The 26525-nt window shown below is 41.6% G+C and overlaps 3 protein-coding genes and 1 long non-coding RNA gene across 7 annotated transcripts in view; 2 read left to right on the top strand and 2 right to left on the bottom strand.

Moving 5' to 3' along the window:
* Nucleotides 1-2828, bottom strand: part of TMEM67 (transmembrane protein 67) — a 33005-nt gene extending 30177 nt beyond the window's left edge. For 2 of the 3 annotated variants that reach the window (XM_079983904.1, XM_079983906.1), the window contains exons 1-2: nt 1505-1700; nt 106-194 (exon numbers count right to left, since the gene is read on the bottom strand). In XM_079983904.1, the coding sequence (XP_079840030.1) occupies nt 106-194; nt 1505-1676 (261 nt within the window). In that variant the 5' untranslated portion in view covers nt 1677-1700. Of the gene's footprint in view, nt 1-105; nt 195-1504; nt 1701-2800 lie in introns of those variants that run through there. The other variant, XM_079983905.1, reaches the window with a different exon arrangement.
* The window catches only part of LOC307220226, a 75267-nt gene extending 57696 nt beyond the window's left edge, over nt 1-17571 (top strand). Inside the window, exon 2 of the long non-coding RNA XR_013840779.1 lies at nt 16176-17571. This is a non-coding gene — a long non-coding RNA (uncharacterized lncRNA). The remainder of the gene's footprint in view (nt 1-16175) is intronic.
* On the top strand, nt 2961-14378 carry RBM12B (RNA binding motif protein 12B). Of its 2 annotated transcripts, none has more exons than XM_079983908.1 (5): nt 2961-3313; nt 5928-5976; nt 6495-10446; nt 11217-11366; nt 14242-14378. In XM_079983908.1, exon 3 carries the CDS (start codon nt 6523-6525, stop codon nt 8773-8775), a length of 2253 nt encoding a protein of 750 aa, XP_079840034.1. In that variant the 5' UTR covers nt 2961-3313; nt 5928-5976; nt 6495-6522; the 3' UTR covers nt 8776-10446; nt 11217-11366; nt 14242-14378. The 2 variants fall into 2 exon arrangements, with proteins under 2 accessions (XP_079840034.1, XP_079840035.1); XM_079983909.1 differs by lacking the exon at nt 2961-3313 and having other exon boundaries at nt 3337-5976; nt 6495-7433; nt 7473-10446.
* Nucleotides 13319-26525, bottom strand: CIBAR1 (CBY1 interacting BAR domain containing 1). Its single transcript, XM_079983921.1, has 8 exons — nt 26381-26525; nt 24588-24822; nt 22913-22981; nt 21232-21333; nt 17763-17867; nt 15829-15942; nt 14228-14347; nt 13319-13532 (listed from the first exon to the last, which is right to left on the bottom strand). Exons 1-8 carry the CDS (start codon nt 26410-26412, stop codon nt 13458-13460), a joined length of 852 nt encoding a protein of 283 aa, XP_079840047.1. The 5' UTR covers nt 26413-26525; the 3' UTR covers nt 13319-13457.

The following is a 26525-nucleotide window of genomic DNA, read 5'->3' as shown; positions in this document are numbered from 1 at the left end:
CACATATTAAAATATTTTAAATCTCACTGCATTATAACTATATAGTACATCCATACATTGTTTGCAGTAAAAACTGTTTAGATTTTATTGCAAGTATAACATTACCTTGCTTTCGGAACATTTTTCACAAGTTATAGAAGATCCACCATTATCAGAAACTAACTTGAATCCTGGTAGACAAGTGCATGATGTACCTGAAGCAAACACAATAACTTGTTATTTCAGTTGCTACAAACTGAAATCCAATTGCTCTATCAAGGTTACCTCTCTGAAATATATCCTAAAAGCCCGCATCTCCATTGGCACTTTTGTGTGGTTTGATGGCTAGTAATGGACTATGCTTGGGGAAACTTGCATTCAAAGCCTAGTCAGCTGTGAAACTTACTGACTGACCTTGGCCCTGTCACTCTTTCAACCTAATCATGCACACTGACAATGCTATACAGTGGTGCCTCGCAAGACGAAATTAATTCGTTCCGCGAGTTGCTTCGTCTTTCGATTTTTTCGTCTTGCGCAGCGCGGATTCCCCGGGTATTAACGGTTTTAAGAAAAAGGAAGCAAACTCACAAGACGTTTTCATCTTGTGAAGCAAGCCCATAGGGAAATTCGTCTTGCAAAGCACCTCAAAAAACGGAAAACCCTTTCGTCTAGTGAGTTTTTCGTCTTGCGAGGCATTCGTCTTGCAGGGCACCACTGTTTACCGTAAATAACAATATACCACGGAGTGACAGAAGCAGTCACACCTTACAGCATGGTGTCATATCAGGGTCTACTAGTAGATCACTTGGGGTTTTTTTGTACTCCCAATAGTTTTACAATAGCAACAACAAACTTTTTCTCCCCCCATCCTAATGGGACTGATGAAATGAATAAAGATTGGGGTCATGATGCGTGGATTTTTCTGTCAAAGGATAGAAAAATCAGCCGTGATTCTCAAAACAAATTCTAGAGCTCAGAGTTCTTTAGCTCTTGCGAAGATGGCAGGAAAGGCCCTCCTTACATGTCCAAAACCAAGACCAAATAGGCATTCATGAAAAAGCCTTCTCCGTAGAGAGGCATCACTTCTCTAAAATCAACTGCCCTGGAATAAATCCTATTACTTCTCACGTTGAGGAAAACCCCCATAGACCCACTTCATACACAGTTACGTTCTGTTTTAACTACATAAGATGTTTGGGTATTTTTGGGGATGGACCCTTGCGGTTTATTTCACTTGGCCTTTAACGATTTCTTCGTTGTGGCTGCATTTGAATTGAAACATTAGAGGGAGGGAGACATAGGGCAATACGCAACGTTAGCTGTACAGCAGCAGGCCCATTCAAATCAATGGGAACGCCATGGATTTCAATGGGTCGGCTGATGTACTCGGGAGTATGACTGAAGTGGAAAGAAATGAGGCTTTGATACAAGCGGGGGAAGGAGCCCTCCCGAGGCGCTGGCTCCTCGCCAGGCGGCCCTTCCCAGGGATTTCGCCTGTAAGCCGCGCTCGCCCAGCTCGCCTCACCCTGAGAACTTTTCCTCTGCGAGGCCCCGCACTGCCCGCAACTCAGGCTGGCGATGTCAAAGTACTGCGTCCCACCGCAGCCCTGGGGCCGGTGCAGCGGGAGGAAGAAGCCCTGGCCTCCCGACAGGAGCAAGAAGAAGGCCGCGCAAACCCAAGGCCTCACCGTCGCCATGGCTACCGAGGCCTCGGCCGCGGCAGCCTGCCCTCAGCGGCGCAGCCAATAGGCTCCCGCGTCTCGGAGGGGCCGCTACGGGACGCCAGACAGACCAAAAATATCAGAGTGCGCAAATCATAACCATTCCCCAGTAGGTACCCTATTGAATTCAACGGGGTTTGCTCCCATGGTACAGTAATTGGGGTTAGGATTACAGCTTTAGTTGACCGAATACTCGGATCTGTCTAAAATTTTCTCGACAAATATAAAGGGGGGAGATTGGCCTTTCGCAAGTCAGTTTTTTCCTGTTTTGTGGTCATCCTTACATCACGTCAACAAACGGGTTTTCTACGGGGAAAGACTAAGCATGTCTACGCAGAAGAAATCTGCCCCAAATTCAGTAGGGTTTTTTTCTCAGTTAAAGCGCAGGGTTGCAAATTTCAGATCAAGGAAGATGGGTGTTTCGTTCATACCGGGGAATAAGTGCATTTATTTGGTAGTGAAGTTGCTTTGAGATTACTGTGTAGGTGCCACATAAAGCACAGATTAATTATAAGGCTGCTGTTAGGAGCTACTGCCAATGGTGATGATAGAACCCGAAAAATTTAGACAAGCACCAATTTTTTTTTTGACAAACACTAAGAAACCGGAATAGCCAACCCCAGCTCCTATTTTCCATTCGATTTCAGACAGGAAAAAACTGCGCGAAGTTTATATCTTAGCTGCAGTTAAAAAAAAATTGGCAGGAGACAAAAAGGGCACACAGATTGATTTCTGAACTAGAGGTAGAATCATAGAATCATAGAGTTGGAAGAGACCACAAGGGCCATCGAGTCCAACCCCCTGCCAAGCAGGAAAAAACCTTCAGAGCACTCCTGCTTAAAGACCTCCAAAGAAGGAGACTCCACCACACTCCTTGGCAGCAAATTCCACTTTCGAACAGCTCTTACTGTCAGGAAGTTCTTCCTAATGTTTAGGTGGAATCTTCTTTCTTGTAGTTTGGATCCATTGCTCCGTGTCCACTTCTCTGGAGCAGCAGGTGGGAATGAAGACACGTAAAAAATCAGCTGCTGTATTTCCACACTCGAATTCCTTTTCATCGAAACAACACTGTGCGCAAGAACTTGGATTTCCCCACTTACTTCTTCTGCGCATGTGCCATACTAACAGGAAGCGATACGACGAGGCAAAATGATTGGTGAAGCCTCGAGTTTCCTGCACAGCAACAGACGCATGCGTACTGGTTGCCGGGTGGCTTCCGGGGGACTATTTGTGCGCGTGCGCAGCAGAACCATTTCCGCCCCCTCCCTGCGCACGTCCTAACCGTTCTCTGAGGGAGACGGAGAGGAAGGCGGCTGCCATTTTGTCCCTTGCAGTTGGGCCTCTCCCTCTGTGAGGCAGAGCGAGGGCAGAGTAGCGTTGTTGCTGTTGGAGGCGAGAGAGTACCGCGCGTGTTTCAGCTGGTGTAGCCGGGCGGGCCGCGACGAGGCGCGCTTGCGGACGTGGCGAGGCCGTACGGAAGAGGCCGCGCCGTTGGGTCTGGCGAGTTTTCCCGCAGTAGCAAAAGCAAAGCGGTTGCGCAGTTTCCTTCCGTCCGTTGAGGGAAGTCGCGGAGCCTGGGCGCTCTCCGGGTCCATTCGCCCCACACGGGCCTGGTTAGTAGCGCTAAAGGGTGTCGTGTGTGTGTGTGTATATGTGTGTACACGCGTGTGCGTGCACGTGTGTATGTGTACACGCGTGTTTGTTGGTTGGCACGCGGGTAAGCTGCCTGGCTGCTCTCGGTAGTGAGTCTCTTAAACTGCAGAAACACATCCTGCCCCGTACTGTACTTCTCTCCCTTGTGGTAAAAGGGGCCGAGCGATACCCCGGTGGGTGATAACTTAAAGGTATTCAATGGTGCGCGGGCAGCCGGTGACGAGGCGAGCCTGGTGGCTGCTTGTAGGGGGAGGCCGCGCCTATGTCTTCCCTACTCCGGCGTAGTAGGTGCGGTGACAGAATAATGCTGCCTTCAAACGAACACAGTTCTTTTGTGTGGACGGAAGTCATTCCGGCGTGGGGACCAATTACAGCTCTGACTTAGGAGTGGCTGATCCGGTTGGTGATTCCAGTTCATGCCCGGTGACGGTCATCATGGCTTTTGGTTTTTCTTTTTCTTTTTCGTCCTCCTAGCCACAGAATTTATTGTTCTCCCACGCGTACTCGGATGGTTGGTTAATAGCAATCCCTTGGAACCCACTGGACCTTTCTGCCGCTGGCATCCCTGGGAGTGCATTGGAATGTACATGAACTGGTATGGGAGAACCACGGAGGACTAAGGAGATGCCGACCGCATTCACAGCTTGTTTTAACAAATGGTTCTTGATGGCTGACCAAGAAATGTTCTGTGGTGGTGTGATTTCTCCTAGCCAGCATTTACGTGGAGAAAAAGGAGGAATGCTAGTTGCTCAGGATGACGTGCCTTCTCTGCACTTCACATACTCTGTACAAAGTATATTTTTGCTCTGTCAGGATATCCCTGAGTTCTATCATGCACCAATCCCTGGGAAGAAATAGCGTAGACACTACAGTACTCCAGTAACATCATTATCATGAACAGTTAAGGATAGGAGTTAGAAGTGCCTGTTTTAGTAGGAATCTATATTCTTGTTTTGTGTTAGCTTCTTTCTCAGCAAGGACTGCATAGGAGTAAAGTACACTTACGGGTTTTTTTAATTGGGAATAACTATTTTGTGGATCTAAATTCTATTTACTCATCTAAATCTTTATATGCTTTGTCCACACCTGATAGCCAAGAGTTGCTACAGTAAATTGTTAATATTTGTTTCATTTTTTGTTATTGTTGGGGGATGGGGCTCTAGAAGTAAAAGCTTGCCTTGCGGTGAAGACTTGTCTACTTGCTTTGGAGGTCTCTGCTGGGACTGAAAAAGAATTTATAGTTGTCTTTTTTAAAAAACCGCAAAAACATGGTGGATTTTATCCATGGTGTTGGTGTAAGATCTTGAGTTACCTAGGAGTATTTAGAACAGTTTTACCTGGTTTTCTAGCATTGTTAGAGTGCTATTACACTGATGCCCTGCTTGCAAGGACATCTGGTTGGCCACTGTGAGAACAGGATGCTGGACGAGATGGGCTACTGGCCTGATTCAGTAGGCTATTCTTATGTTCTTGTTCTTGCTTTCCAACAACAACAACATATAAGAAGAATGTTTGATATTAGCCTTTTGAGTAATGAGATGTTATTAATCCCTATTGATTAGAATACTGCCATTGATTTCAGTATGATATTGATAGTGCTTTTAGAGAACTATTCAGGCTTCTCAAAAAGCCCTTGTTAGAAACTTCCAGATTGGTGGTCTATGATCTTTGCAGAGGGGGTGAAAGAAAGTAGGCCTTTTCTATGTACTTTACTGAAATCAAGTTTAAAGTAAATAAGATTTCATAGTTTGCTTTCTTGGTCGTGTGGATCAGTTATAGATGAATTGGGTTCTTGCACCGTTCCTATATATGCTAGATAATTCGGACATTTATTTTTGAGTAGGTTTCATTGAACTCAGTTGAACCTCCGGTTTTGGGCTACCCAGTTTCTGTTGCTTCATATTTATGTATTTTATGGAATTTGTGAAAAGATTGGCTTGGAAAGCGCCATGAAAATGTTTTATGAATGTAGTCAGTATATTTGAGTACCTTAACTTTTGTGATGTTTTAGTGCTCTAAAGAGATATCATAGAATATATTGTATTCTGGATTTGTGGTTGAATGACAAGCATTCGTGGTGAAATTGGAATGGGCATAAGCAGTATATTTTCCTGAATTTACTTGATTTTTGGATTTTTCTTCCAATGTGGTCATCTTTACAACAACGAATTAAACTACAGGCGAACATATTGCCACCCTCTTCTGAAAAGAATTCAAGAACAACTGCCGACTCCTATTTTTGTGTGGGACTTCAGTTTTCTATAACTACAGGCAGTGAAATGTTTGGGTTCTTCCACCCAACTGTCTGTGGATCTTTTGAAGACTGATTTCAAACTATTTTCTTCACTTGTTGCAATCTGTTTTAAATGGATACACTGGCATAAACATTGTTCACTTGAGATTGGTTATTTTTGATTTTTGTGCCTCTCTGGACCGGGAAATAATTTTAACACAAGAATACCAATCTTGATTTCTTACTAATGTTGACCATGATTATGAATATACCACAGTAACACAGCATAGTATGTAAACCTGCTTCTTGACCATTAATAATGTTTCATTTTCTTTCCACAGTTAAATTGATTTCACAGACTTTATCAAGTCTTCTAAAGGGAAAAAAAAGGTAAGCTTCAAAGCTTAATGCTTCTTTTGTCTGAGATGATGGTTTTTTCTCCCAGGCTTGTGACTGGAAAAGATGTACAATTCAATATCCTGATCATGGGGCAAGGATGACTGAAATTTGATTCATTATGAGGTGGGCAGTTCTACTGATAGAACATAAATGTCTGAAAATCTAAGATTTCTGTGTAAGTTGCTAGAGAGTTGTGAGACATTTTTGATTACAGATCTTTCTTGGCTTTTGCTGTTGGATGGCAAGAACATGGGACCACAGTTGTCTAGAATATATTCTGTGAAAGGTTTGCTATGTCTTATTATAGATTGTAAGAAGAGTTTGATATTGTTGCTTTTAAAATGGGGAATGCTGTTGCAACAGTGCAGAATTTCAGATTGAATAGTGTATAAACTTTCACACTAAAATAGGTTTGTTATTCCAGATGAAGGAATTATTTTTTATTTTGTAGCGCTTAACTTCCCCAGTGTACTAAAGGCTTGCTATCACATATACCTTTTTGTCCACAGGTGATTATTGCTGTGGGCTGAGCTCAGAATGGCGGTAGTCATCCGTTTACAGGGGCTTCCTGTTGTTGCGGGTTCTGCAGATATTCGCCGCTTCTTCTCAGGATTGAATATTCCTGATGGAGGTGTACATATCATTGGAGGAGAAAAGGGGGAAGCTTTCATTATATTTGCAACAGACGAAGATGCACGACAAGCAATGAGCTATTCTGGAGGATTTATCAAGGATTCACGTATAGAGTTCTTTCTTAGCAGCAAGACAGAAATGCAGACTATAATAGAAATTAGTAGGAGAAGACGGGCAGGTTCCATTAACTCAGGCGCATCTGGAATTGGCAATCTTTCAAATTTAGTTGCAGCCATTAATAAAGGAATGCATCAATCTAGCTGTAGTTCCATGGATCCGTTGGGGAATGAGTTCCGTTCAAATGGATCTCGAAACAGTGATACAGATATGTTGGAACCAAACTATCATCAGCCATTTCCAAGTGTGTACCTATTTATACGTGGTATGCCTTATTCTGCAACAGAAGATGATGTGCGCAATTTCTTCTCTGGATTGCAAGTGGAGGGAATAGCCATGAGAAAAATTAATGGTAAAAATAATGGAGACGCCGTGGTAAAATTTGCAACATTAAGCGATGCCACGGAAGGGCTTCAACGTGATCGAGAGTATATGGGTTCAAGATTTATTATCGTACGAACCTCTGGTAAAGGAACATGGATTAAGTTTGGTGGAAAGATTGGCAGTCCTGTCAATACCAAACATTTCAGTCATCATTTGAATAAGGAAACATTTTCTTCAAGCAGAGAGCATTCACGAAGAGAGCCAGACTATTTGTCCCCAAGAAAACGCACCTGTTCAAGGTCTCCAGAGAGGGTTATGGCACGCACTCGTTCAAGGTCTCCTGCAGGGAGGATTACATCACGTGCCCATTCAAGGTCTCCTGTGGGGAGGGGTTTGTCACGTGCCCATTCAAGGTCTCCAGGGAGGGTTAAGGCACACCATCGGTCAAGGTCACCACGGAGGGTAAGGACACGCACCCGGTCAAGGTCACCACGGAGGGTAAGGACACACACCCGGTCAAGGTCACCACCACAGAGGGTTATGGCACACACCCAGTCAAGGTCACCACCACGGAGGATTGTGGCATGCACCCGGTCAAGGTCTCCACAACAGAGGTTTACGACACAGTCTCGTTCTCAACACAGAGAATATTATATACTCATTAAAAATATCCCACCTACTGTTGAGAAGAAAGATTTGATAAAGTTCTTTGGGCATCCAGGTGTGACTGCCAGTCCTATTATATTTTTAAAGCCAGAAGGTGAAGCAAAGACGAAAGATGCAATTCTGCTGTGTGACACATTGAAGGTGTATGAGTTTGTATTGACCTTTCACAAGGATAAATTGCTTGGCCAGCCGATTTTCATCTTTCCCATTTCAAAAGAAAAGCTGTTGTTCTTAACTGGATCTTCTGAAGCAAAAATACAACCAGAAAGACAGCACCATGCAAATGAAAGAAGTGATAGAGATGAATATTCTGGCTTAAAGACCTGCGTATATGTGAGAAACTTTCCATTTGATGTGACAAATGTTGAAGTACAGAAGTTCTTTGCAGGATTTAATATTGATAACAGTGACATTTATTTGCTTTATGATGACAAAGGAATTGGACTTGGGGAAGCATTGGTCAACTTCAGAACTGAAGAACAAGCCCGCAAAGCTGAAAGCTTAAATCGCCGGCGGTTTTTGGGAACAGAGGTACTCCTAAGATGCATTTCTGAGGAACAAATGCAAGAGTTTGGTATTAATATTTCATCAACATCAAATGAAAAGATACAGGCTCTCCATACATATGAAAGAAGTGAACATTTTTACCCCAGTGGTTCACAAGGATCCTCTTTGCATGGGAACTTAAAGCACCTGTCTAATTATAGACACCCATCTGATGATTTTATCTGCTCATCTGATCTTTTTAGAGGGCCTCCTGGTCAAGAAGGGAACTTTAGGCCTGACTATAATTCTAGTGGTGCCTCTGATCGTGTCACATTGATTAAATTAAAGAATTTACCGTTTCAAGCTTCTCCTAATGAAATTCTGGATTTCTTCCACGGTTATAAAATCATACCAGAATCTCTTTCTATTCTGCGCAATGAATATGGAATGTCTTCTGGTGAAGCTATTCTTGCCATGATGAATTATAATGAGGCAGTGGCTGCTATTAATGAATTAAATGACAGGCCAATTGGCAATCGCAAAGTTAGTTTAACTTTTGGGTAGATGTGAAAATGCCTAGGAGGCAAAGTGAAGATGTTTGCAGTATTAATAGAATAAAACTAGATTTGTGTTTTTGTTATTTGGAAAGTGATGACAAAACATCCATCTATTTGTAAATAGTTAATTGCTTTAAAATGAAAGCTGTTTGATGCAGTGCAGTTGCATCTGTTAGAAAGCATAGGTTGTTAGTTACTTTTGAATATAAATAAGTTGTATGCAAGTTTTGGATTCTTGTCTGTAACATTCAATGGCATATTGAATGTTTTTTTATTAATTTCAGCTTAGCATTTCTTTTAAAATAAATGTACCTAAATGAAATATGTGGATGGCTAATTTGTATATTGCTTTTTTACACCCATTAGCATATGACAGCCCTAATAAGAACCAGTCTTGTAGTTTGGCAGTGTCTTCCTCTATAAATTGTACAAATTATAGGCTATACAGGAAATATATTGGTACTACTAGAAGATAGTCGAATCTTTTGAAGTTCTAGGGCTGTTGGTTAAACAACCCAAGATGCATATTTTCATGTCCACTTGGCTTTTCCCAAATTTTTGAATAATGGTACAGTGGTAACCTCGGGTTACATACGCTTCAGGTTACAGACGCTTCAGGTTGCTGACTCCGCTAACCCAGAAGTATTACCTCGGGTTAAGAACTTTGCTTCAGGATGAGAACAGAAATCATGCTCTGGTGGCAGTGGGAGGCCCCATTAGCTAAAGTGCTGCTTCAGGTTAAGAACAGTTTCAGGTTAAGAACGGACCTCCGGAACAAATTAAGTTCTTAAACTGAGGTACCACTGTAATTGGGTGTCCTCATACTACTGATTTATGGAGTTTTAAAAAAAAAATCCAGGGAAGAAGAAATGGTCCGTTGAATGAAAAGGCTGCTTGGATGAATATGTAAAAGCAAGAGTTTAAAGGGAAGTTGTATTATCCCCAAACTTCAACTCCCATGATGTTGGTATCAGCGAGCTTCCTGATTGATTTTTTTGAAAAAAGGAAATGTAGCCATTTTCTATTCCATATCTCTCTGCACAACACTTTTGTTTGGGTCTTCTTCAAACTGCAGTCTTTTGTGATATTTAGTGCAGACTACTTTCAACTGCACACCTACAATGAAAATTGAGGAAGCACTACTAGATGGAGTTTTTCAAGGTTATAATGCATTTTCAATATTAAAATGCAGGGGTCATCAATCTGACATTTGCAAAGGATTGTGTGTGTCTCCGGGCAAGTGTCCCCCAGAGTCTTAGCTTTCATTTTCAGAAAAAAGCAGGTCTCTAGCCCTCCCAGAAAGAAAGTTATGTGGCAGAATGTACAGTACCTTCTAAATTACCTTGAGGTAATTTTAGTATTACCTCAAGGTAATTTACCTCTGTTTTAATATTTAAACTTTTTATGTTTTAAAGTATGGTTGTGAATTTTCCTTGATTTCCTCATTTTATATTTTTGTAAACCACTTTGAGATTTGTTTTTTAATCAAGCAGTGTATAAATTTTATGAAATAAATAAGTGATTTCTGTGAGATGAGAGTGAGTGTGGTGTGGCCACCTTGTATAGTTTTCTTGGTATTGAGCTGTGCTCCCTATTAGACAGCAACAACATCAGTGTATATTCAGTATTGTGGTGATCTTCACAATCAGGACCAGCAGGGCATAGCTGACTTCTTGTGGTAAGCCTAAGGTTGATGGGGTTTCTAGTCTAATTTTGTGTTATGCCATGTCCCCAATGGCAGCCATTTTGTGACTGGTTCCCACAGCACACTCTCAAAATTCAAAATGTGTTCACTGGTATGAAAAGCTTGGCAAACCTCTGGCGAATTGCTATTGTGCTGGTTTATTCCTCTCTTTGGATATTTGCCAATTTCTGCACTATTTGTGATGTTGTATTGACTAAAGGTAAAGGTAAAGGTACCCCTGCCCGTACGGGCCAGTCTTGACAGACTCTGGGGTTGTGCGCCCATCTCACTTAAGAGGCCAGGGGCCAGCGCTGTCCGGAGACACTTCCGGGTCACGTGGCCAGCGTGACATCGCTGCTCTGGCCAGAGCCAGAGCCGCACATGGAAACGCCGTTTACCTTCCCGCTGGTAAGCGGTCCCTATTTATCTACTTGCACCCGGAGGTGCTTTCGAACTGCTAGGTTGGCAGGCGCTGGGACCGAGCAGCGGGAGCGCACCCCGCCGCAGGGATTCGAACCGCCGACCTTTCGATCGGCAAGCCCTAGGCGCTGAGGCTTTAACCCACAGCGCCACCTGCGTCCCGTTGTATTGACTAGCCGGTAGCAAATCCCTATGTACTTTGTAAAACCGGTTGGACTCTTAACTCCTATCAGCCTCAGCCTGTATGGCTAAAGTTAAGGGTTGGTTGTAGTTCAACATCATCTAGAAGGCCCTTCTTTGCTTTTTTATATTGCATGCCATTGTTTTGGTTTGTTTTTCTTTAGACAACCATTTTCTTCAGACAACTCATCTTATTTCACATTGAAGCCACCATGGGGATGGATGCTTGAAAAGCTGGTGAATTACACATCACATACAAATTTTGACAGTATTCAACATTTGGGGGCCAGAGGACACCTTTAAATTTTTACCTAGTAAGAGATTTTTTAAAAACACACAAACTATTAAAGTATATTGGTTCTGGCTATGTTAATCTAAATTCCCCTTGGGCTATCCAGGAACAGTACCCCCAGAATGCCTAGGTGTAAGTGGGCTGCTACTAATGGAACAGGTATAATCTATAATCTCATAGTTCTAACATGCAGATTCCAATTTCATGCATGTATTAGGTTTGATTACATTACATCTAAGAAAGCAGTGTTTGGAAGTTTGAACTATGAGAGTGTTAGCCTTTCCATCAGGTCAAGGACAATTTGGAGCAGAAGCCTTACTCTTGGGGTCCAGCTGACCCTTGCAGTGCTTTGTAGGGGTGTGTGTGTGTATAAGTAAAACTTGGAAAAGAATGGAACCTAATTAATTTTACTTACCCATTCAGTAAGAGCAAAATAGACTTGATAACTTCACTTAGTGTGGGGTTTTTGTTTTAAATTGAAAGGGGTAGGGGGAAGATAGATCACTTCAAGACAACTGAACACATTAACTGTTGAGGATGGAGTATAAATTGCTTCGTTTGTTCAAAAAATATTTCTAATGGTTGTTAAGGGTGTACAGCAACCCCAGTGGTTTTGGAGGGTTAACAATCGTCCCTACACTCCACTGTAATACACTACATAACCATAGTATGCTACGAATGAGTGAGAGGTGAGTATTGCTGCTTGGTTGTCCTGCATATGACTGAGATGGTTGTAATGTTCACTATGGTTCCTTTACAGGCGAGTTTTACATTTGGCACCTTCAGAAAAGTCTTCCAGCTTTACCCTCTTAATTGTATCATTCCAAGTCCATCTCTGTTCTGCAGGCTACAGTTAAGAATTACTGACAGAAGAAAAATGCTATTTTGTGAAAAATACAAGTATTTATTTATTGTAATTATTCCCAGTGGCTTAGATAATGCCATAATATAGTTGTATTTAAAGTCAATGACAGAACTGAAATTCATGCAGAAAGACTAGACTTTATAATACTGATAATAAAAAATTAATGTAGAAATGCTGCTATGAAGAAAAATCGGCAGGTGTGGGGAAATTTTGGCCTTTGAGACATTGCTGAACTGCAGTTCCCACCAGCCCTAGCAAGCGTAGCCAGTAGAAGCAACATTTGGAAGGCCAAGGTTCCTCACACCTGAAATAAAAAGAAAATAAATCACCCCAAATAATCAGCTGACTTGCATTTTGTATCCCTATAGCAATTACAAGGAAAATAAAATTAAATGTAAATTAGAAGTTCTGTAATACTGAAGGCACTTTCACAAAGAATACTGAAGCAGCTTAACTGCTGCATTGATGCAGATTTTATGCCATCATCTGTATCGATGCAGCAATAACTAAATTAAAGATTATGGGGCAGGATGTTAGGAAAAACCTCAAGTAAGAATAGGCACATAAACCTGTATGCTAGCCACCCAATTTAACACTCCATGAATATGGTAAGTCGGAGAATGAAAATTTTGGAATGTTCTGTGACACCTTTATGAGAACACTAGATTATAAAGTGAACTGAACAAATCAGTGCTGTCTATTTTCACCAGCTGCTTAATTTGCTTCCATGCTTTAGCATATACCGGGAAACGGAAGAGTAACTTGGTTGCTAGGGATTGGGGCTATCTTTTCTAAGAAGGTAGTTTATGAAAAGTCAAAATGTATTCTGAAATAGAATCATAGAATTGAAAGGAACCCTGAGGATCATCTAGTCCAACCCCCGGCAGTACAGGAATATGCAGCTTTCCCATATGGGGATAGAACCTGCAACTTCGGCGTTATGAGCACCATGCTCTAACCAATTGAGCTATCCAGGTCTTCCATAATTATGGAACTCTGAATCCCTTGAAACACAACTAAACTCACTGACACAACTTTAATATTGCTGAATCTACTTTTAGTGGACCATTAAATTTCATACCATTAAAAAAATCATAATTGTCAGGTAACAGTGTTCAGTTCTTTCTTTACTGTAGTTTAAAGTCTTAATTGTGTCCATCACCGAGCAGCAACACAATGAAAAATAACAATTTGCAGGGGAAACGCTTTCTAGTCTCAAAGGTGCTCTCTTCCTTGGTGGTTTTAATGCTAATCTTCATATTCATCCTCATTGTCATACTCTTCATCTTCCTCCTCCTTTTTCAGTGGATTTCTGGAAATCTGCTACACAGAATATGACAAATCAGAATTTTAAAATTCAGTATAAAATATCAGTATAAAATTCAGGATATTCAGTATCTTGTTTTTAAAAATATATTTTTGTATACAGTATGGGTGTATGCTTGCCAGGTGATCATATAAGGCTCAAACAGGATCCAGTAGGTGTGGAGTAACATGCAGGTGAGCTTTTCTGTAAAAGTCTAACCGAAGGCAGGCCAACTTTCATACCAAATGAGCAAGAGTAATTTGATACAGACCCTGCAGGCCGCACACTGCCTTGGCACGCGTGTGTGGGGTGGGAGCGAGCTTTATATTTTGACTCCCCCGCCAGCTTCCATGCTGCTTTCCTAAAGCTGGGTAAGCGAGACACTGGCCTTTGGGAAGGTGGTGTGAGAGGTGGGTGGATGGGGTCAAAAGTTGCTGGTCTAAACAGCTCCTCCCTTGGCTGCCCTGCTTTGTTGCAGTACCATAGACCTTTGGTTGAACAAATGTTAGCACCAGGAATTGCTTGCATAGTGAGTAAAAGTAGCAGTGACAAAAATTCAGGAGGGAAGAAAGAAAGGAAGGTCTTCCTACTCTGAGGAGAAAGGGTCAGAGAAGATGTTGATGGAAATCAAAAAGTGAGGAAATTTAATTCATTAATTTAATAATATTTCACGGAATGTAGCTAAGGAAAGCATTCAAGCTTTCTAACCAACCTGAACTATTCCAGGACAAGATTTGGATGAAGCAGTCCTCTGGAGGGGAGACTCTGAATTTGCACGGACAATATCCAAACGAGACTGATGTTCTGTTTGATAAAGCGAACTCCGAAACATCTGTTAAATAAATGTTGGTGTTCAGAATACACAGGAGACCAGGGGTTTTCAAATCTACCTGCTGTGAACCTTTTCTATATCAGTTTGTTACCCAAGGAAACAAACGTGGGTGCATGTCTGGCCCACAGCCTCAGCACCTTGCAAATGATTCTGAAGCGTGCTGTCTAAGAGTATACATAGTTCATATGGGACACTGGCCAGTCCTGTTAAGCTTTGCAGTTTGTCCAATTATAAAGCTCCTCAAGAACCAGGTATGGTGCAGCACGGGTGCCTAGAGCAGAGGCCTGATCCGGCAGACAAGAAAATTTTTCTGTCCTCCGCAAGATGCTGATTGTGGCGGCAGCAATTTTTATTTATTAAAAGAATAAAAGATTCAGCATGTGGGAGGCAGTGGATGGTGCCCAGTGCCCTAATGGGGATGCAGATTACTCCTTGGTCATCCGATCAATCATTTGATAAGAAAAGGGGGTAATAAGCCCTCTCCTCACCTCATCTGCATGAATTAGTGGCTGTGTGTATCTGCAAGAGTGTGACGGGGCCAAACTCACATGTAGCTTCCAGAGGGTTGGCCAAGGATGACTGCAGCTTGGAGCCAAAAAATGGTTAGCTTGCCCTGCTGTATAGAGCCCACAGGATTTTTCTAGCATACATTCAAACTAGAAAACAGGTGTGCTACTGCCTTATGGCTAACAGATACTGGCATAAATTGTAGTAGTTCTACTTAGCTTGCTGGAGTGGATGTCTGAGGCAAGGTTGCAGGGATAAAATACAGCTAAATGTTGTTTGCCTCTACAGCTCCAAACTTGTCTTCATTTTTTCTTTTTTGAACTATGCCTTAGCATGAAGTGAAATGGTAGCCTAAGGGAGAATAGACCAAGCCTTGCAGCTGATCACTACAGGGGCTGGCATGTGAGATTTCCCTTTAGAAATATTCCACCTTAATAAGTTAAGATCTAAAATTGCTCTTAAATCTTGTCACTAGCACAGGATTCATTTGGTTCATTATGGCTGAACACATTGTTAAGGATTTTCAGTTATCTGAAGTTCACTGAAGCGTTGCCAGTGGCACAAGGACTAGATTTTTATTTTTATTTTAATGAAAGTTATACATTGCTTGATTGTAAAAACCTCAAAGCGATTTACAAAAGATAAAATTGTGAAATCAATAAAAAATTACCCTACTTTAAAACATAAAAAGTTAAAATACTAAAACACATTAAAAATTTTAAGCATCTGGGCAAGTTTGTCTAAACGAATGTTTTTATCAGGTGCCAAAAAGAGTACAGTGAAGGCACTGCCACACTATGTGCCAATTCCACTGATCTAAGAGGTCAAATGGGTGCATATTGGGTAAGGTGCTCTTAAAGGTAAACTGGTCCAAAGATATGCCTCAATAACATTAAATATTGTGTAAATTGTGTAGGGAAAACAAAAACGCAACAACCCTGCACAGCAGTACATTAGAAGTTCACGTTTCTTACCTCTAGGTCTTCATTCTCATCAATATTTTGTATAGTTTGGTAGGCAGCAGTGTAAATTTCTAAGGCTTTCCCATGGAATAGCATTTCAATTGTTACAAATTCTGAAAAGATATTCTAAAAACAAATGAAGGGAGAAAGTGTTACAGTAACTGCTCTTTATTTATAATAAAGGCAGACTAACTGGGCTGTCACTGAAGACTGGTAGCCTGATAAACTCTATATAAAAAGAATATGGATCATTACATAGCAGCCCTTTGTGGTTGTAATGGCAGCCTCTCGTAGGCCGAGGCTTTTCTTGTATTGGCCTATATGAGGTCAACGAAGTCCCAGCTAACTTCTGCATAGAGCCAAGTACTTTGTCTTTAGATACTTTTACCTCACCCCACCCCTTGCCATTCTGGCTAGAAGCCTTCCACTGTTTTAGCATTTCCCACCTGAACCTAGCTGCACTTTCCCTTCTGCTGTTCAGGGAGCTGCTGCATGGTAAGAATTACTTACCTGTTTAATCACCCACAACGTTACTTGTTCCTTACAATTAATAAACAGCATGTTAGTGCTAGGAACCTGACCAAATTCTTAACTAAACAAGAAGTACACTGCTCTGGTCCCTCGATTTTTTAAGTTCTGTACAAGACTGGAACAGCTTTTCCTATTTTTATAACAAGTAGAAACTAGCTGTGAGTGGGCTGTGATACTACACTGCAGCATGTATTATCTAAAAATACAATTTTTACAGTTTTTACACTTTCCTTTAGCATTCTAGTACAAGCTGACACCTCATTTTACCCACCAGCTGGGGCAAACTAGTACCCCACTGGGGTTCCTGTGAATTCCAGCAGCTGCTTGAAATATTTCTTAAATTTAAAATTAGCCAATATGAGCTACTTCATAGTTCTCCACAGTTATGGGGTCAGTCCTGTGATGTTTCATCATCATTTCCATTTCTGAAACTAAACAATCAGAGGTCTCAATTTATCTCTATTGAAATGAATGGGAAAGTAAATCTGCCAAAGGCCTAAGCTAAACGAGTCCATTCTATCCCCAGCAATGTCTCAAAATTGGGTAGTTGAAAAAAGTTAGCATTTTGCTTGTAACTGTAATTCCATTTTTTGTAAGTATACCACTTCAAGAGCAGCGGAGTGAATTTTCTGTTTAGTTTATTTTTTTGTACATTCCTCCGTGTGCAAGCACACACAAAACCCTTAAAAAGCACCACAGCAGTCTATTGACTCCTGGAGTAAATTTTGCACTAGGGAGTTAATTCTGCTTCAGATTCTGCTTCAGATTGGCATTATCTTGACACAGGAGTAAACACTCTTATAAGTGCAAACTTGCAACACTAGTTTCTTATTTGTAATGGGTTGTCTTCAACATTGTGCAAGCAGACTTGTGGAACGGGACTTACCCTTCTCTTCCCCCCCTGCAGCCCCCAAACCTGCTCCTGAGGATATGCTATATTCCTTCTGTTATATACTATCTGTTATATACTATATAGACATTTTTGGGCTTCTTTTTTGTACTGCTTTCTTCTCTAGTGCTATCTTCCTGATAGCACAAGGAAGATTGTCTACTTGGTGGTTTATAGCTTTGCTCCAATTGTGTCACAAAAGAAATAATGCTCTCTGTACATTTTTTTTAAGGGAACAACATGGGGTCCAATGTACCCCAATAGTTTGTGTGCTTTATTGATATACCAATGAAAACTTTAAAATGAGATATAAAGTAAATTTTATTATGTGAAACAAGTCATTTTGAAATTATAATTGTATTTATTTCTAGCTAGGACAAGGGGACCCATTGGTCCCCAATAGCAGATTAATGTTTGTTAAAATAAATGGTGAAGGAATATTAAATAGACACTCTAAATGGCTGTTTCCCTGAGCCATTTTTTAGTTTGTTGATTTATATTAGAGTATACACACTCACTCACACACCTTTATATCTCTTATTTTTTGTTTTTCAAAGTTGTCAATGGTTTCTTCCAAGTACCGACTTGTCCGTGTGGCATCCAATGAAGCTCTTTGTAATTCACTTTCAGCCTTTAAATATAAATGATAAATAGATGTTATTCCTATAATTTTGAACAGACACTATTAATTAGAATGCCCTGGAAATATGAACCACTATAGTGGTAGCTCTCAGAACAAAGCTATTAATCTGTGTACCACTGTATTTCATAAGAAGAGCTCCCCTGGATCAGACCATAGCCCAGTCCCTGTTCTAGTCCAGTCTCCTGTTCTCAGTGACCAACCAAATGCCCATTGAAGGCCTGCAAAGAGGATATGAGCAGGACAGCACTCTTTGTACTTGGGCTCCCTAGCAACTGGTATTCAGAGAAACATTACCTCCGATACTGGACATCACAGCTAGCCTTATCCTCCATGAATTTGTGTAAACCCCTTGTAAAGCTGGCTGGGTTGGTGTCTGTTGCAACAGCTTGTGATAGCAAATTCCATGGTTAAATTATGTGCTGTATGAAGAAATACTTCCCCTTGTTTTTCTTTAATCTTCCTCCATTCAGCTTTATTGGATGACCCTGGGTTCTAGTACTGAGAGGAGAAAACCATCTCCATCTACTTTTTTCCACATCATCACCATCATATCTATTTATATACCTCATGCATGACTGTATACACATTGGTCATGCCAATTCACTGCCTTGATTTTCTTCATTCTAAAGACGCACATTTGCAACCTTTCCTCATAGGGAGTTATTTCAGCCCAATGACTATTTGGCTTAGTTTTTCTGAACTTTTAAGGTTCTAAAATACCCTAATTGAGAGGAGGTGATCAGAACTGTATACATGATCCCCAAGTGCAGTTGCACCATATATTTGTTTAATGTCATTCTGATACAGTGGTGCCCCGCAAGACGAACGCCTCGCAAGACGGAAAACCCGCTAGACGAAAGGGTTTTCCGTTTTGGAGGTGCTTCGCAAAACGAATTTCCCTATGGGCTTGCTTCGCAAGACGAAAATGTCTTGCGAGTTCCTGCGGGTTCACCCCCCCTTTTTCTAAGCCCTAAGCCGCTTATCAGCTGATCCGCTAAAAGCCGCTAAACCGCTAATAGCGCTAATCCGCTAAGCTGTCAATGGGCTTGCTTCGCAAGACGAAAAAACCGCTATACGAAGAGCCTCACGGAACGGATTAATTGCGTCTTGCGAGGCACCACTGTATTAGCAGTTTTATTTTCAAACCCTTTCCTAATGATCCCTAACAGGAAACTCGCCCTTTTCACAGTTCTGAGTTATCGAAGATCTCTTTATTGATCAGTAACTGTCAGTTCAGACCTCCAAAGCAGATAATGCGTTACACTGCATCACAGCTACCATTTCCACGGTTTGGAAAATAACTGGTCTTATGGCTCACATGCAAAAATGCTGCTAATACCAATAAAGGATTATTATTTTTAAAAATTGCTTTAAGATGATCATAAACTCTGGGTGGAATACAACTTGGGGTTACAGTGCTGATGGAAGACATCCAACAATTGGAACAGTTAAACAGTTTGAAATCATTTCTCTTTACAGCCCCTGCAAATCTCCAAAGGCTTGGAGTCTGAAGGAGATTTTGTGGTACAAAAGGGGGAGGAGGAATCTCCAGAAATTGATTCCCTCCCCTTCTGATGGATGTCTTTCATCAGTGGAATAACACCAATTGTAGTCTGCCCTCTATGTAAGGCAATAGTGTGGGAAATGCTGTAGCGATCAAAGTAATGGTAAAGGTTTCTGTTGAGTGAATGAACAACTTTAAAAAGCACCTAACCAAGTCTGAGCTGAATTTCAGGGCACTTTAACCTGGTACTGTCTCAAAGACCTTTGCTATACTACAGTCTCCTGCTCCAGAAAGGAAGTTAACGTCTCTTATAATTGAATTTCTAGCATTTTTGCCTTTCTCTAAGAATTTTTTTGAAGCCAAAACAAGCTGACCACCACATGCATGTTTTTTTTAAGCAATAGAATAATGTAATAAACATTACATTATACTACTTCATCTACTTTTTCAAGCTGCTATTTTACCAGAAAAGAACATGATTTGTCAAACTCAGAGCCTTGGAGCAGCTGATGACATCTGGTGTTTATTGGCTTCACCATGATTGTAAAAAAGATACAGTAACTTGTACAGCTGGGATGCTGATATACAAATAACTGATGAAACATAATTATCAATAGTAGAATTTAATCTGATATTTCATCCAAAAAAGAAGACCTACCTGTGACTGAAGTTTGCAGTAAATGAAATATTTGAAGTTATGGAAAGTGCTAACACCGTGGTATTCTACAGACATAAAAGCATATTTATATACAAATAACTCAGTTAGCTCCCAGTGTCTCTTAGGCATTGAAATGAATTTATGATGGATTTTAAAAAAGAAAATCTAGAACCTATAACAAAACAGGGAGCTAAGAAAGAAGATTATCTTCCTCTCAGGAGCTTCATTGGTAGACAACTCCTTTTTAATAATGTTATCTGCTGATGTTGCTATTAATCAGCCAGAATACTTTAGGGCAGAGGTTTGCAACCTTTTTGAGTCCACGGCTCCCTTGACCAACTAAATTCTTTCTGCAGCTCCCCTGTGGAGCCCAGGAGTCCAGTTATGTCACCCCTTGCCTGCAGAGCTGGCAGCCTCTCACCCCTTTTCAAACACCCTCCCTTGCGGGGTGTTCCCTTGGCCTCCTCTCCCCTCTTACTGGAACCCCTCCGGGCAGTCAGTGCTGCCACCCCTGGTCTCTAAGCTGCACCCTCCTGCCCCAAAGACAGCTGCCTCCTCACACTGCCTCACAGGGGCCTGGGAAAAGGATGCCCCCAATCTTAGTAGCCCAACAGAGACTGGTCAAAGGTGAACATGAGGCTATCACCTTACCTTAGGAGGCAGCAGTGGATGCTGCTGGGCCTGCATGGCAGAAGGGCTCCCCTTCAGCACCAGTCACTCAGCTCCCAGGCAGGCCATGCACACAGCAAGCACAAGAAAGGCCAGTGCCAGCCTGCCCAGTCTTCCACTTGTCTGCCCATTCCCAACAGCAAGGACTGTCGGACTGGCTGGCTCAGCTCCCTTGCTTACTCCAAGGCTGCCTCAGCTCCTGGCAACTAGCATCCCTGGCCAGCCCCAGAGACACTATTCGCTTGGGGAGTTTGTAGCCAGGGCCACTGCAACAAACAGCTGTGCAAGCCTTTAGGAAGCAGAGATGTGAGAGGGCATCAGAAGGAGGGAAGGAAAGAGGGATAGAGGCCAGCGTTGCCTGCCGCACCCCTGACCATCGTTCAAGGTAAAACCACTGCTCTAGGGACATACTAGGTGGAAGAAATTCCACTGGAGAGGCATATCTCTCACATAAATTTTGCAACAGTCATCTAGTAAAGCACATATTTGAAAGCTGCTGAACACTTGTTTGCAAAGGATACAATAATGTGCCGGTCTGATGGATTTCGTTGACGCGTCTTTTCAAGCTGAGAGAGCTGTTTCGCTTCTCGATTCTTTGCTGATAAAGTTGCTTTGAGATCCTCCTGAAATCATATATAGGGACACACTCAAAGTCTAGAAGATTTTACAGAAAAGATTTCTGTTCATTTGAGTTCCTGATAACTAGCCTTCAAGTCAAAGCAGTTTTACCACACTAGCTATTCATTTTGTGCAATACCAGGTCTTGGAAGTTAAGACTACTAATCGAGATGGGATTATGAACTGGAAACTGCTTTTAATGACAGGGCTGGTGTTGTGCTTTTATTGAAATGATCTGTATGCTACTAGATTACATATATAGTTTTGATTCTATTAATGTTGGTTTTTTAAATGATTTTTTTCTGTCCTTAGAAATTCCTATTTTATTTATAAGCCGTCTTGTGCCCCTGTTGGGTAGTAAAGCAGGATACAAATGAATACATAATAAAAATAATCAGAGATGGGATTTTCTAAAGAAAAGGTTCTCTAATCTTCAAGAAATGCTGTGGGTATCCATGTAATACTAGGATTAATACAAGACAATCAGATATCACATGACAAAGTTCAATATACACAGAATATATGCAATTGCCAAATAAAAGATAATAAAGTAAAAGAAAACAAGAAAAAAAAACTTGATTCTTCTTATAACTGGCAACGAAAAGTTGAAAACAGAACTCCCATTTCCCCCCATTCTTAATGGCAATATTTGCACTATCTTTCCATAAAATATCATCTTAAATGCATGGGAGGCAATCCTAAATAGGTGGTAATTTCCCACTTCCAAGCCTATAGCTTTTCAATATTTCCTATGGATACACTTCTAATGAGGGATTTGTGTGCTCTTTCCCATGTCTCCATGGTTTCTTCCTGAAATTGCTGCAGCCAATTAGAAAAAGAGATACAAAGCAAAAAACTGATTTGTACGATCTCTCTTGTTCCCTAATTTATCTGCTTTTTCTTGCTCTTTGATTTGTCTGATCTCATTCCCCCTCCCTCTCTCCATGGTTTCTGCCCCAAAAATGGGAACGGCTGAGTAGCAAACCCCCAAATATGAGTAAGGAAGTCAGCTGCTGTTCAGATAAGTGTATCTGCCAAGCATATAGCAAGGTTTGGGCATAAGTGTGGATAAGTGAATTTTGGTATAAAGAACATCCAGATAGCGGGACCTGTGTGTATTCTGAATTTCAGTCTCATAAGCGCAAGAGCTGCCTCTGTGGTGGTGCATTTTGAATAGGATTCTGAAACTGCATTAGTTCAGAATGTAGTTGCTAGATTACTAACTGATTCACACCATTCTTGTGCTGTCCTAAAAGCATGACATGAGGTCAACAGAACAGCCTTTTCCTGCTGTGGTTTCCAATCAATATTAAGAAGCATACTGTGTTTGATCCTTCGGGTAGCATAGCCATTGACAACCATATCCTCCATGAAGCTGTCTAATTCTACTTCACTGGATGACCTTAGGTTCTAGTGTTATGTTAAGTTTAATTATTGATATGACATTTTCTTGCTGAATTTACCAACAATTGATTACTGAAATACTAATTTATGAGATCAGAAGCATCAGTTGAACTTGCTTAGTTATTTACCTTCCTTGAAAAGAAAATAAACATGCAATGGAAAACAAAATCCATCACCTACTCTCTTAAGTTTTATGATGGTCCCATAACATTTCAGAGGTTCAACAACTTTTGCTTCAAGTCTTTCTACCTGTAAAGAGGAGCAATGAAGTATTATTTTAACTTTAAATTTTGGCTATCAGTCTTAAAACTAGTTTTGAGGAAATTCAAACACACAACTAAGGAAGAGGAAAAACATACTATAGTTCTACAGTAAGAAAATTCAGTTTTCTTTTTAGTATCTCACAAATTACACCTGCATTTTTACTTTAAAATACAGTTGATTAATTATCTGCCTTTTAGCTGAAAGAATAAATTGAAATACAAATGACATCTCTCAAAACACTCACTACACTTGTTTTTTTGAAATATTGAAAAAAATAAGCAGGGTAGGAAAGAAAACATTTAATACTGTTCCCCTCATTCCCATTTACAGTAATAAAGCAGGACCAAAGTAAACACAGGTAAATAAATGTGTCATTAAATTTCAGCACCATCTGGTAAAATTTGCCCCCATCATCTGAAGATTTAGTTATTCAATTTGATTAAAGTTTCTAAATGAGTTTTTTTTCAAACACGGGGTATTTCTGCAAGGAACGGTTTGCTGGATGATACGAGGGGGGAAAGCAGAAAATGGCATGGCGATTTGTGTAACTATTAAACATGACCATTTTGAGAAATGCAAGACAGCAAGGTTGTCTCCATCCACCTTCATAGACTAGCTGCAATTTGGATCTTCTACCACAGTGGCTATTATGTGAAATCATGATGTGACACATGCTATCTGAACGCTTGTCTCTTTTTGTGTTTATTAGATTTGAAGCCAATAAGGCAGGCACTTTTCTTGCTCTTTTGCTTAGTAGTGTTATAAGAACCTTATAAATTACGATGATCAAAAATAAAACAGGAAGAAACGGCTGTCATGAGACTAGCATTAGATCTATGCAAGATATTAACATTTATTATTTTGATTACTGGAAACATTTCCAAGTCATGTCAGCTTTGCAATCTGTCTTTGCCTTTCCAAGCCTAAGAACCCAACTAGCAACTGTATCATTCTTTAAGGGGAAAATGTGCAGGGTGTGCACTCATCTCAACCGTGTTGAACACAGGTCAGAGTTCAGAAAAGAGCACATAAGAACAGAATAATCATTTTAAAATGGCAAGATGGAAGAGCAGTGGTGTAACGGGGGGGGGGGGGGGAGGAAGCAGCAATGGGGAAAAGAGCAGTATCAGCTTAGTATGCAGAACCTGTTTTTGAGCCTACACCTGACAATGCCTTTTTTTCCAAAAGTTTTTTACCATCATGGCAGGAGTTTATTTTATTTAAAATACTTATATACCACAATTCATGAAAATAGATTCAAGGTGGTCATGAGTACATTGCAGCTACAGTTTCAAAAATGGCCATGGTCATTTGCAAGGGGTAGTAGTGCTAATTCCCCAGTGTTTATATTGTTAGCTGATCAGTGGATTCTGTGGTTTCCTTGGGCTGCATCAGAGCAAGAAAAGATGCACTTGAATCCCCATGAAATCAATGTGAAAAAGTTAAGACTAACTTGTCTCATAGGACCTTAGCACAACTAACATACTCTGGATCCAACCTCTTATTCTTACGTGCATAAAGTCAAGTGCAAATAAAAGTAATAGCTTATAATTTAAAATACAAACTTTCCACCATGAAGTGCATTGTATACCTCTGCGTGGCGATAATCTTGAAGTTTGGAAAACTCATTTGCAAAGTTTTTCAATCCATTCCTTAAACTTGGTGTTTCTGTAGCTGCATAAGCATGAATCTCATTTACTAGAAGATCTGCTTTGTCTCGCAGTCTGGCAGTTTTTCGTACATATGCTGCAAATATTTGGCACAATTCACCAAAATGTTTTTCCACTTTTGACACAGATTCTCGTACTTGACGAGTCTGGTTGTCCCTAGACAAAGAAGTTAAAGCATTATGGTCAGGCAACATTAACAACAGCCTAAACAACTCTGGTAATACTACAACAATTATTTTGATCTCAGTTCATTTGAAGAGAAGAAAACAACAATCCACTCTATTGGTAAGTGTTTAGGGTGAATATCATTGATTCATAGAATTCTAGAGTTGGAAGTGACCATAAGGATCATGTAGTTCAACCCCCTGCAATGAAGGAATCTTTTCCCCCAACGTGGGGCTCATAACTAAGCTATTGCTGCTGTTAATCTTCTGTAGCTTTCTCAAGTACACTGCCCTCTCCATCAAGTTTGAACAGCATATAGGAATATAAGTGTTCCAAGGTTCCCCAGCTCCTGGGATTCTCCAAATGCCACATCTGATTATCTGCTGGAAGTAATAAAAACATTCCTGGGAGCTCAGGGCAAGTCTTCAGTTACCTGTATAAACATGCCCAAGTATTTCAGGCATCAATAACCTAAGGGGCAGTTTTCTCAACGGTGGCCCCACACCTTTGGAACTGCCTCCCCGCATTCCACTAAGTGGTGTATGCCCTTTTCAATGCTGGCTATTAATATATAAAAACACATTTATTCAAGTCTGCATTTGCTAAACCATGCTGCTATTGGTGTGTGCGTGTACTTTGCAAATGTATATTCAGATGGTACCATATGAGGGCTGTGTGCCCTGAAAGATGGGTTAAAAACCTTTCCATGGGCGTAGCCAGGATTTTTGTTGGGTGGGAGCAGAACCAAAGTTAGTTAAGTACAGTATATTTATTGTTCTACTTGATGGGGAGGGGGAGCTGCCCCCCTGCGCCCCCTTGGCTATAGACGCAGACCTTTCAAATACATATTAGAGCTGCATTGCAAAAACGGTATAGCTCATTTTCTAAAACCCAGAAGGATTACATATTCCTTAGTATCTAAAACGTGTGTGTGGATTGGAGAAAAGAATGAGTCATTACATCTTCCGAGGGCGATTTCGAAGCGGTCGCAGGGACAGCGAAGTTGGGGTGGGTGCTTCTAGCGACGGGGCGCCCGAGACTGGGGCCCGGCTTCGTTTCCCTTCCAAGCTTTCCATTGCGCTCGGATTTGCGCAAGGAGAACTTGCTGCAGAGCTTTGGATCTAGCTCCTCGGCCCCTTAGGTTCAGCGGGACCTCCCAAATACGCGCCCCCAAAGATTTCAGCGCCGAGCTCTAAAATACGCCTAGGGTTCCTGAGCGCGTGCAGAGTGCCTTTCCCCCCGCGGCCGAGCCACACTCGGGGATGAAGAGAAGGGGGTGGGCTACTTGCTTCTTAGGATGCAAACTCGGGGACCCATTGGATGGGTGTGGTGGGGGGGGGGATCCCCGAGTCAGTCAAACCTACCCCCTCCCCGAAACCCCCAACTAGGGGGAGGGCGCGGCCATCGCGCGTCCCCCCGTCCAGCCCAAGGCGAGCATCCTTGTTCGCCGTGCCTCCCCCCGACCCCGGTCGGCGAAGATCCCTCGCTTTGCGGCCAGCAGCCAAGGCGGAGGGGAGCTTGTCCCTCTGCCTCTCCGCAGAGCCGTTACCTGGCGTCCAGCCCGCGGCCCAGCATCAACATGGCGGCGGCAGCGGCAGAAGCCGCAGCGGCGACGACAACAGCGGCAGTTAGCGGAAGGAGCCCCGGGCGCGCGCGCTCGCTCGCGGCTTCCAGCCGGTTCCCTTGGAAACCGA

The sequence above is a fragment of the Podarcis cretensis genome (genome assembly GCF_951804945.1).
Source record: "Podarcis cretensis genome assembly, chromosome: 7".
NCBI lineage: Eukaryota > Metazoa > Chordata > Lepidosauria > Squamata > Lacertidae > Podarcis > Podarcis cretensis.
This window is presented reverse-complemented; position numbering and strand designations above follow the sequence as displayed.